At 40.7% G+C, this 12,361-nt stretch overlaps 1 protein-coding gene across 22 annotated transcripts in view; it reads left to right on the top strand.

Moving 5' to 3' along the window:
- Positions 1-12,361, top strand: part of sei (seizure) — a 668,222-nt gene that overhangs the window by 304,770 nt on the left and 351,091 nt on the right. For 21 of the 22 annotated variants that reach the window (XR_011391990.1, XR_011391991.1, XR_011391989.1 and 18 more), the window contains one exon: positions 11,675-11,713. The exons of the other annotated variant lie outside the window; for it this stretch is intronic. Coding sequence is in view for 14 of the 21 variants with exons in the window: in XM_053786177.2 (XP_053642152.2) it covers positions 11,675-11,713 (39 nt within the window). In the remaining 7 variants the exon portion in view is untranslated. The remainder of the gene's footprint in view (positions 1-11,674; positions 11,714-12,361) is intronic. 22 annotated transcript variants of the gene reach the window in all.

The raw sequence follows: 12,361 nt of genomic DNA, 5'->3' as shown, positions 1-12,361 counted from the left end.
GTGTAGGCAGTAATGAGGGTGGTGGGCGATTTAAGTGATTATGTGTGAGGAGTGCTAGGGTTAAAGGCCAGTTAAGGTGTGGGCGTGAAGTTGTAGGGTTGGGCAGTGTGTGATCTTCAGGTAGTGTTGATGTAGGAATGCTGTGAGGAAACTGTATGGGTAGGTTGTGTTGGGGCAGATTGTTGGTTGGGATGGTGTGGATGAAGGCATGTGGCCCTGGGGGAGTTGTGTGGGTGAGGGTTACTGGATAGAATGGTGTTGGTGAAGGCTTGTGGCCATGGAGTGGTATGGGTGGGGGCTGTGGGGGCAGAATGGGTGAGGCTGCTGAGTGTGCAGCAAGAGTGTGTTGCCACAGGAGGGTGGATGGAGGCTGAATGAGCAGTTGGTGCAGATGGAGGTGTGTGGCTGAGGTATCTTACTGGACGTGTATGAATGTAGTATGAGGTATTGTATTAAAAGTGTATATATTGAGACCTGAGCCTCACTGTGTAGTCTCACTGCCAGACACTTTAACCTTCGCTTACCATGCCCAATGCCAACACCTGTTTTTTATACCCCTTTGGCCATGTGTTCTGGTCTTCATCTATCCCTCACCCAGCTTCACCCATCCCTTCACCCAACCATCACCCACATAACATCAACCTCCCACCTATATGTCAGAGAGTGAGACAGCTGTGGACTAATACCTGTACGTAACATAAGGTGACTCGGGTCTCCACCTTCATCTATCTCCCACAATTGCTCTCCACACTTCCCCTAGCCACCATGCTTTCTTGGACCTCACACCACCCCCTGTGCTTGCACTCACCTCTCTCCCAAACACTCACCCCTCATCTGCATATCCTAACTCACATATCCTCATCCACCTGCCTCTGCACATCCCACACCAGTGCCCATCTGACTATATGCTCCAGTGCCACATGAGATGTACATCGGGTGAAGGGACATGACAGTAGTGAGAGCATGCACCCGTGGGCCACTCTCACCTCTTCACTCAGACCTTCACCCACCCTTCTTCACCCAGTACATTGTCCTCACTCACTCACACTCTCCCACCTACTAGTTTGTATGCTCCCACCCACTACCTTGCAGTCTCCCACCCACTACCTTGCAGTCTCCCACCCACTAGCTTACACTTTCCCACCCACTAACTTGCACTCTCCCACCCACTAGCTTGCACTTTCCCACTCACTAGCTTGCACTTTCCCACCCACTAGCTTGCACTCCCACCCACTAGCTTACACTTTTCTACCCACTAACTTGCACTCTTTCACCCACTAGCTTGCACTATCTTACCCACTATCTTGCACTCTCTCACCCATTAGGTCACACTCTCCCACCCATTAATTTGTGCAGCCCCATCTGCTAGCTAACATGCTCCCACCCACTAGCTAGCACTCTCCTGCCCACTAGCCCATAAGACAATGGACTCACCCTGAGGTTCACTGTGAGGTGGAGGGGAAACATTGCAGCATGTGGCACATTTTTCACCAACATGCACTCCACTGTGTAAACCAATTTTTACAGCGTGTACATCAAAAATATGCCGCAATTTTGCGTTAACAGATTGTATGTTATCTGATGGCCTTTTGTATTGTTTATATATCTATTAACTATATATTTTTTCGTTATGTTGAGACTGATTTTCACAGATTTATTGTATAAAATTTTCACTTTGCTTATTCATCAGAAATGACCCTTCACCTAGTAATAGTTGACCAGGGTTTAAAATGTGAAACCAGTTGAATAAGCCATTCTGAAATTATTAATGAAAACCTTCAGTGGTATGAGCAGCCTTTCGCTGATGGATGGACGGATCTGGCATCACACCGAGCAGTATAAAGGTTCATTCAGCTCACAAAATATAAAAATGCTATAAAAACATAAGTTTTTAATATTTTTTATTTCATATTTACAGTTGCATTAATTTCAAAATTCTCTACAATCCTATAAAAAAATATTTTATTTGGATTTTTTTGGGGGGAAAACTCTTTGATTAAATTGGCAAATTGGCACCTCTGCAACTCAAAACTAATATGAAAATACTTAAGATACATCAACATTTTGGGTTTGAAGGTAATCAGAAGAGATATTTGCTAGTTATTACATGGGAAACAATTTGCTCAAAAGAAAAAAAAAATAATGGCAAATTGAAATTTACACAGCTCCAAGTGAGTGATAAGCTGTGTTTTAATAAAGGCCATCAGTAGTAAAAGTTTGAAGCTGATCAAAAAAGTAATTCTTCAGTAATTGATCTGATTCCACTGATTCCAAGTTTTTTAACTATTTTAGTTAAATTTCAAGTTTGCACTTATTCAGACGAAGCTTATAGGTTATCATCCTGATTTTAAAATGCATGAGAAGAATTCCAGTCATAAGAAGCATTTGTTAGTTATTGAAAAAACAATGAATATCACTATTTATTTAAAATAATAGGCAAATTCAGACTTATGGGTGCCAATGACAGTTTGAGGTGTGTGTTCATAAAAACCACTAATGGAGAAAATTTGAAGTCGATCAAAAGACTAATTCTCAAGTTATGGCATGCAAAGGAAAGTTAATGGATAGTATCCTGGCCCTAAGATGCATCAGCCATTGAATACTGAAGCTGTTCATAAGAGGTGAACTGAAATTTATTGAAAATGATTTAATGGCAGTAAGAATTTCACTTTGTTTTACACTTACAGTGGAGCCCTGGTTTTCATCTGGTCCGGTTATAGTATAATTCAGTTTTCGACCCCTTTTTTGAGTGAAATTTTCCCTGCTTTCGTACATCCGGATGGAAATTGTCCATACCAGGTGTGTCTGCCTTCCCACGGGATGCGGCCTCTCATATGTTCGTGACACAGTCTGCCTTTGTTACTCGTTCAGTGAGCATTACTCCGCGTGTTCATCCGAAACAAGACCTTCATCCGGAACAGCAACAGACCTTAGCTAAGGAAATTGCTTCAGAGGAGGAGGAGGAGGAAGAGAGAGGGTAGAATGTGCCTTCTTCAGCGATTAAAGACATTTGCGCAGAGTGGAGTGAGGTGCAAAGTTTTGTGGAGAAATATCACCCTAACAAAGCTGTTGCAAGCCATGTCAACATGTTTAATGACAATGCTGTGTCCCATTTTAGGCAAATCTTAAAGAGACGCCAGAAACAGGCCTCTCTGGACAGATTTTTTTGTGCAACAGAAGTCCAGTGACTCAAGCTGGTCCTAGTGCCAGTAAAAGACAAAGAAGGGAAGTAACCCCTGATAGGGCTTTGATACCTGAAGTCCTTATGGAGGGAGATTTCCCTTTCAAGCAACCTCTCCACCCTCTCCCCTCCTCGCTGTCTTCCATATGCAACAAGAGTCTTCAATAAAGGCAAAAGTGATGTTAAATGTTCATTTATCCATTTCACTAGTCATTTATATTTATTTTTCATTGTTTTCTGTATGTAAAACTATAGTTATTCTCTATAAAATGTATTTTTGGTTAATATTTTTGGATGTCTTGAATGAATTAATTGGATTTACATTATTTCTTATGAGAAATATTACTTCAGTTTTCACACAAATCGGTATTTAGCCGACGTTCTGGAATGGATTAAAGACAAAAACTGGGGTTCCACTGTACAATCGTCATATCGACACCTACACACTTGAATTTCACACTCCACCATTGTCATATTTTTTGGCACCTTTTGTGAACATTTGAAGCTTTGCCATTGAGGATTTTGGAAGTTATCCAAGCCATTCCAGAATGCTAGGAATAGGTTTGGTAACTTAGATCATAGGGCACGTGAACATTCCAATTACAGTGGAACCTCGACTTACAAGTGCCCCAACATACGAGTTTTTCGAGATATGAGCCATCGTTCGGTCGATTTTTTGCTCTGAGTTACGAGCCAAAATCCGAGTTACAAGCTAGCTTCCCCCTCAAGGGAGGTTCCTTGACACTGGTGAGGGGGCTCTTGATCTTGGGAATTGGATCTGTGCTCCAGTTCCCTAAATTAAGCCTGAATACCTTCCATCCCATCCCCCACAGGCGCTGTATAATCCTACAGGTTGAGCGCTTCCCCATTATAATAATAATAATGAGCGTGCTTCGGAACGAACTGCACTAGTGATCTAGTGCAGTTAGCCTCACAAACACTCCATTTTCTCTTGTAATAAGAGCATGGGAAGATATGGTCAGAGAGGGAGCGGGAATGGCCACTACCACTCATCACATAATGACATATTTTATTCATTCTAGAGTACAGTGGACCCTCGCCTAACGAACGCATTGCATAACGTTAAATCCGCCTAGCGATACATTTCAAAGCAAAAATTTTGCCTTGGCTAGCGCTAAAAAACTCGCTCAACGCGATTCATTCGAGACGCGTCCACGTGCGGCCTGAGCCCGCCTCACTTGTTCCATGGGTGCCAGTGTTTACAAGCCAGCCACCGCGGTCGCTTCCAGGCATACAATCGGAACATTTCATATTATCACAGCCTTTTTAGTGATTGCACCTGCAAAATAAGTCACCATGGGCCCCAAGAAAGCTTCTAGTGCCAACCCTACAGGAAAAAGGGTGAGAATTACTATGGATATGAAGAAAGAGAACATTGCTAAGTATGAAAGTGGAGTGCGTGTCTCTGAGCTGGCTAGGTTGTACACAAAACCCCAATCAACCATCGCTACTATTGTGGCCAAGAAAACGACAATCAAGGAAGCTGTTCTTGCTAAAGGTGCAACTTTGTTTTCGAAACAGAGATCACAAGTGATAGAAGATGTTGAGAGACTGTTATTGGTGTGGATAAACGAAAAACAGATAGCAGGAGATAGCATCTCTCAAGCGATCATATGTGAAAAGGCTAGGAAGTTGCATCAGGATTTAATTAGAAAAATGCCTGCAACTAGTGGTGATGTGAGTGAATTTAAGGCCAGCAAAGGTTGGCTTGAGAGATTTAAGAAGCGTAGTGGCATACATAGTGTGATAAGGCATGGTGAGGCTGCCAGTTCAGACCACAAAGCGGCTGAAAAATATGTGCAGGAATTCAAGGAGTACATAGAAACTGAAGGACTGAAACCTGAACAAGTGTTTAATTGTGATGAAACAGGCCTGTTTTGGAAGAAAATGCCAAGCAGGACCTTCATTACTCAGGAGGAAAAGGCACTCCCAGGACATAAGCCTATGAAAGATAGGCTTACTCTGTTGATGTGTGCTAATGCTAGTGGTGATTGCAAAGTGAAGCCTTTATTGGTGTATCACTCTGAAACTCCCAGAGTGTTCAGGAAAAACAATGTCCTCAAGGCTAATTTGTGTGTGCTGTGGAGGGCAAACAGTAAGGCATGGGTCACTAGGGACTTTTTCGATGACTGGTTACACCATACATTTGCCCCCACTGTGAAAAATTACCTAATTGAAAAGAAATTAGACCTTAAGTGCCTCCTGGTATTAGACAATGCTCCTGGTCATCCTTCAGATGTGGCAGAGTGACTTTCTGTGGAAATGAGCTTCATTAAGGTCAAGTTTTTGCCTCCTAATACCACTCCTCTCCTGCAGCCCATGGACCAGCAGGTCATTTCCAACCTCAAGAAACTACACAAAAGCTATGTTTGAAAGGTGCTTTGTAGTGACCTCAGAAACTCAACTGACTCTAAGAGAGTTTTGGAGAGATCACTTTAGCATCCTCAATTGTGTAAACAGTATAGGTAAGGCTTGGGGGGAAGTGACTAAGAGGACCTTGAACTCTGCTTGGAAGAAACTGTGGCCAGAATGTGTAGACAAAAGGGATTTTGAAGGGTTTGAGGCTAACCCTGGGAATATTTTGCCAGTTGAGGAATCCATTTTGGCATTGGGGAAGTCCTTGGGGTTGGAGGTTAGTGGGGAGGATGTGGAAGAGTTGGTGGAGGAGGACAATGACGAACTAACCACTGATGAGCTGCTGGATCATCTTCAACAACAAGAGGCCAGACCTGAGGAAACTGCCCCGGAGGAGGGGATAGAGAAATTGAAGAAATTGTCTACTTCAAAGATTAAGGAAATGTGTGCAATGTGACTTAAAGTGCAAACTTTTTTTGATGAAAATCACCCTCACACAGCTATTGCAAGCCGTGCTGGTGACTATTACACTGACAATGTTGTGAAACACTTTAGGAATGTCATAAAGGAACGGGAGGTACAGGCCTCTATGGACAGATATGTTGTGCGACAGAGGTCCAGTGACTCTCAAGCTGGTCCTAGTGACATTATAAGAAGAAGGGAAGTAACCCCGGAAAAGGACTTGCCACCTCAAGTCCTAATGGAAGGGGATTCCCCTTCTAAACATTAACACCATCCACAGTCTCCCCTCCTCCCATCCCATCAATCATCACCAGATCTTCAATAAAGGTAAGTGCCATGTAACTGTGCATGTCTTCTTCAGTTTTTATTTTTTTTTTATTATCACACTGGCCGATTCCCACCAAGGCAGGGTGGCCCGAAAAAGAAAAACTTTCACCATCATTCACTCCATCACTGTCTTGCCAGAAGGGTGCTTTACACTACAGTTTTTAAACTGCAACATTAACACCCCTCCTTCAGAGTGCAGGCACTGTACTTCCCATCTCCAGGACTCAAGTCCGGCCTGCTGGTTTCCCTGAACCCCTTCATAAATGTTACTTTGCTCACACTCCAACAGCATGTCAAGTATTAAAAACCATTAGTCTCCATTCACTCCTATCAAACACGCTTACACACGCCTGCTGGAAGTCCAAGCCCCTCGCACACAAAACCTCCTTTACCCCCTCCCTCCGACCTTTCCTAGGCCGACCCCTACCCCGCCTTCCTTCCACTACAGACTGATACACTCTTGAAGTCATTCTGTTTTGCTCCATTCTCTGTACATGTCCGAACCACCTCAACAACCCTTCCTCAGCCCTCTGGACAACAGTTTTGGTAATCCCGCACCTCCTCCTAACTTCCAAACTACGAATTCTCTGCATTATATTCACACCACACATTGCCCTCAGACATGACATCTCCACTGCCTCCAGCCTTCTCCTCGCTGCAACATTCATCACCCATGCTTCACACCCATATAAGAGTGTTGGTAAAACTATACTCTCATACATTCCCCTCTTTGCCTCCAAGGACAAAGTTCTTTGTCTCCACAGACTCCTAAGTGCACCACTCACCCTTTTCCCCTCATCAATTCAATGATTCACCTCATCCTTCATAGACCCATCCGCTGACACGTCCACTCCCAAATATCTGAATACATTCACCTCCTCCATACTCTCTCCCTCCAATCTGATATCCAATCTTTCATCACCTAATATTTTTGTTATCCTCATAACCTTACTCTTTCCTGTATTCACTTTTAATTTTCTTCTTTTGCACACCCTACCAAATTCATCCACCAATCTCTGCAACTTCTCTTCAGAATCTCCCAAGAGCACAGTGTCATCAGCAAAGAGCAACTGTGACAACTCCCACTTTATGTGTGATTCTTTATCTTTTAACTCCACGCCTCTTGTCAAGACCCTCGCATTTTCTTCAGTTTGTGTGTATTAAAATTAATATTTCATGTGGTAAAAATTTGTTTTTTTCATACTTTGGGGTGTCAGGAACGGATTAATTTGATTTCCATTATTTCTTATGAGGAAAATTAATTTGGCTAACGATAATTTCACCTAACGTTGAGCTCTCAGGAACGGATTAATATCGTTAGGCGAGGGTCCACTGTATATATCATGTTTCTCTGTTATTTATATTGTTTATTATGTTATATTAGATCAGTTGTGATATATAAATAAGCTGTAGAGTTGATATTAGTGTTATACTGAAGTATTTTGTCCTGCCTCCAAAGAGCCAAGAATTCCCCTGGAATGGATTAATTAATTAATGGCATTTCAATTAATTAAAACGAGGAAGATTAATTTGATATACGAGCAAATTGAGTTACGAGCTAGGTCATGGAACAGATTAAACTCATATGTCGAGGTTCCACTGTATTTCTAGAATTTGGTCCTTGTTACTGTACATAAGGGTTGAAAATTTGAAGCCAGTTGGATGAAGCAATCTTGAGATATGAACAAAATTAAATAGAAAAGTAGGAGGAAGAAAAAGAAGAAAAAAAAAATCAGGCAACCTCTTAAAGGTACTCTCCTTTGGGGATACCTAATCAAGGGACTCAGGGAAAGCAGTTTGCTGAGCTTGAGTTCTGGAGATGGGAAGTACAGTACCTTGGCTCTATAGGATGTGTGTGTGGGGGGAGGGGGAGATGATGTGTTCAGTGAATCATTAGAACTGTGATGCCCATGCTCTTTTGGAAAGACAGCTAGGGGAGAGAGTGATGGTGGAAGTGTTTTCCTTCTTTGGACCACCCTGCCTAAGTGGGAAAAAGGTTTGTGTATTTAAAAAAACAATATTGTGTGCTTGTGAAGAGTCATTTTTTGTGAGAGGTGAGATTAAAATAATACTGGTAGCTTTTATAAAAGAAAGGTGTTTTAAATTTTGGCACAACTGCTTTTTTTTCCAAGTTTCTTCAAGACTCCTGGTCATCTAGCAGTACCTGGGAGTTAGATTAATGTGGATTGTATCTTGGTGATATATTGCATTGCAATGTATGAAACTCCAGACATACTGCAATGCATACAAATGGCAAAAATTTTATGGTATAAAAAGACTCTAGACATGCTGGAAAGATCAAAATGTTAAGTAAAAGTTTCCTTTGTAATGTCATGTGTCCAGATTATTACAAAAATATGCTACTTCTTTGTGATCCATATGACTACAGAGGTTGTAAATAATTAGCATTACCTTAAATGTTTAAAAATCTATATGAAGATTATCTTCGATGTTTATTCTTTTCTTTTGTATAAAAAATTTGATTATCTGTCTAAATTTAATAGTTAGCTGACAAGTAAATATAACAATCAATTATCCCTTCATTGTAAACAAGTAAGTGTTGCCCATTTAACCTGACATTTCATGTTATAGTGGCACTTAAAATACCTAACCAACTGTCAGAGTTAAACTCATGCTATTTAGTTCCTGAAGGTAAAGTATTCCAGAACTGTGGCTGACAGAGTAGGGCATTTTTAATAGTTGTGTTTTAATTATATTTAATTTTATAACTAATATATACAGATAGTTACCACTACATGGAATGAAAACAAAAATCAATTAATAATAAGTGGCTCAGCCACATTGCATGTTTTTTCCCAGGGATTTTCTGAATAAAACATATTTATAAGACTTTATTTGTGGCATCGACCACTGACAATGTGTGACAGTTTGCTCGTGTGGTTGTCTGCATTGTCCCAGGAGCATAATTGTAATGGCATAGTTGGCTGCAAGCAATAGATAACATTAACTTATAGAAGTTCCTTCATCGTTACTGGCGTAACTACTAACACGGTGTAGTGAAATTAATGGCTGGTGCTAATGATGTGGCTAAGGGAAGAGTTGTGAGGGGTCTCATAGCTCATGTGTGATGTTAGAGCACTGAAATCAATATAGCTGTGGCTGTGGACATAACTAAGCAGTTTTATCTATTTCCAAGCATGAACACTTAAGCTAGGCTTAGACTTACCTGTTGAACCTGTAGACAAGTGCAGGGGGTCATTGCCCCTGCAGCCTAGTCCCAGACCAAGTCTTTTGGTTGACAGCCTAATCAATTGGGTTAAGTTATGCTCTTGTATTTACATAACTCAGTGTTATTTTCTCAACACCTCCTGACTCAGCACCGTCGTGTGTTGGAGCAGCTCTCTTTATTGTTGGAGTGAAGGTGGAAGTTTTCAAGAAGAACTTGAACCAGTTCCTTTGAAAGTACCAGAGCAGCCAATTGTTATGGCTATGATGGGCTGCAGGTCGCTGGCAACAATTGCTTGGTTGACAGGCGGTCAACAATTAAGTCTGGCCTCTGGCCAGGCTGCAAGGTTGAACCCTCAAAATTATTCACAGATATGATTAATACAAAAGTATAATCTCATGCAAAAATAACTATATCTCTTTTGAACCAAAGCCTTTAAAACTCTGCTTCACAGTGGAATGTTTGAGGACTTCCTCAATGCCAAAGCCTGACACATTTTATTAGTGTAAGACCCATCCTGTGTGTAGCATTATGTTAGTAAAATGATCTCATGTCATAGTCATGTTAGGCAAATATAGACTAGCTCTTGTTTCATTCTTGTAAAATAGCTTACAGATCAGGGTTACCACACAGTGCAGTTTTTCTTGATTAAAAAAATAGCACCGGCCACTATTGACACATTACCGTGGTACTATCATCAGCCTATTGTTAATTCTCTGTTGGCCACCATTCAAATTATTTAAGAACCTTTCATAAAGATAATTACTGTGAATTTATTATTCATCTATAAGCAGCACAGAGCCCATCAAAGGTTAATATAAGTTTTGTTTTTATTAATGATTAATTAATGGTAATTGAGGACGTTGTTCCATCACGCTCCTGAGGCAGCACCAGCGGCTTACTCCATCAGTTAATTTTGCTCTTACCCTTGACCAGTGGACCAGAATATCTTTGACCCATCAGTAGACATACATTCATGTGCAGCAGCATTTTGATAGTCATTGCTCTAACTAGTAGGCTTCTGGGCCAAACTAAGTGGGGCATATTCAGATATGCAACATTCATATTGTTGGAATAAACATGTTTTTCCCTTAACATGATGAAATAAACAATAAGGGTTTATTAAAAATTAGTGACACTCTCCAAGCTGCACCTTTTAACTGGAGAACTGGCAGTTTCTCTTGGTATATGACTGACCATTTTCATCACTGAGGGGTAATGATGTTAGATCATACATGAACCATGTGTTAGGATTAAGGGACGGAAGTAATGTTTCATGCTTAGTCTTCCCTTTTCTCAAGTGGATCCAAGGAATTGGTCTTAATCCTATGTTCCATGAGAGCTCAGTCAGACCTTCCCTTATGTTGGTGGTGTTAGAAGACAGGGCTAGTCTTGGCCTTACTTCTCACTTGCCAGAGTCAAGTCGAAGATCTGAACTGGTCATCCCTTTGTCAGCTCTTGGCAGAGAGACCGACCCTGGTCCATTTGAGTAGAGGGTATGGTCTTGAGCCTCACCTTACTTTTATCCCTCTTTTTTTTCCTGCAGGCAGGAGCAGAGGTAAGATAAGGTCACCCATGTATACCATGTCGCATGACCTCTCCTGACCAGACCAGACTGACCTTGACTATGATCACTCATAAAGTCATGCGACAGACAAAGATGCCCCGTTTAGTTGGACCCTCTTTGAATGTGATAAACTTAGTCACTGACCCCGATAATAATATACGGTATTCCATTATGTACTAGTGGTTCAACTGACAATCTACTGACTCCGTCGTCCAGCCCTGTTTTATTTTGAAATCCTCTAGAACTTTGTACCCTCAGTGCTATTATTTTGTAGTCCTGTAGGCTACTTTCTTACACATTTAGATCCACTTTTATTCTCCAGAAAATTGATTTCCCTGCCTCTTCAGCTTAGTTTTCCATCTTATACTGCTTTTGTTTTTTTACTTCTTTCTTTTGTTTGTTATTATTAGTATCCATTCCTTTTTTTTGCATTATTTTTCTTTCAATTTGTTTTTCCCTTGTTATCAACCTCTACTCTCGTGTTGAAGTATTTTTAGTACAATATCTTTGATCCTGTGGTGGTGCTGTTTTTTGGCCTGAATAACAACCTTACTTTTTTTTACCCTCTCCACAGCCTCACACTACTCCTACTACAGCAGAAAGAGATTTAGAGGTAAATTTTGTTACATGGAAAATTAAAATTTATAATTCTTGCTAAAAAAAATTAGGAAAAAATATGACACCACCCACCACAGTAAATTCTGTTTTCAATTTGCCTGATACTCGAAGAGCCAGTCAGGCGAGAGTGCACTATTGACGCTGGAAAAATAACATGTCTGGATGAATAGTAGCACTTTTAGGAAATTTTTTCCTTGTAGAAATCTTTCCCAAGGGAATACCACCACAAATCAATTGGTTGAATTTTAATGTTCTTTGGACCTCAGGATTCAGTGCATTTGGGTCTTGTGGAAGATAACTTTGTTTGGAATCAGCAAAGCTGTTGATGGACTAGTAAAGGTTAGTTTGAAACAGATTGTTCTGCTTAACATTTGATTCAGGTTTTCATGTTTATTTAAAAAAATAAATTGATATTAAAATTTGATGAGATAAAGAATAATTACAATGCAGTATTGTTTGTATTATTTTAAGCATTTTTTAAATATTTATCTTTTCAAGTTTTCAATAACGTCCCTTTTTTGTTATATGGCTTAGTATTTCTCTTCAGGACTGCTTGCAGTTAGTAATGAATTACCCATATGGCATAATAGCCACAGTTCTTAGAACCTGTGGAACTTCCAGTGGCCTACTGAAAAATTTATTT

Source organism: Cherax quadricarinatus, chromosome 14, assembly GCF_038502225.1.
Source record: "Cherax quadricarinatus isolate ZL_2023a chromosome 14, ASM3850222v1, whole genome shotgun sequence".
In the NCBI taxonomy this organism is placed as follows: Eukaryota; Metazoa; Arthropoda; class Malacostraca; order Decapoda; family Parastacidae; genus Cherax; species Cherax quadricarinatus.
Note: the sequence above shows the minus strand (reverse complement) of the source record. Positions and strands in the feature narration are given on the sequence as shown.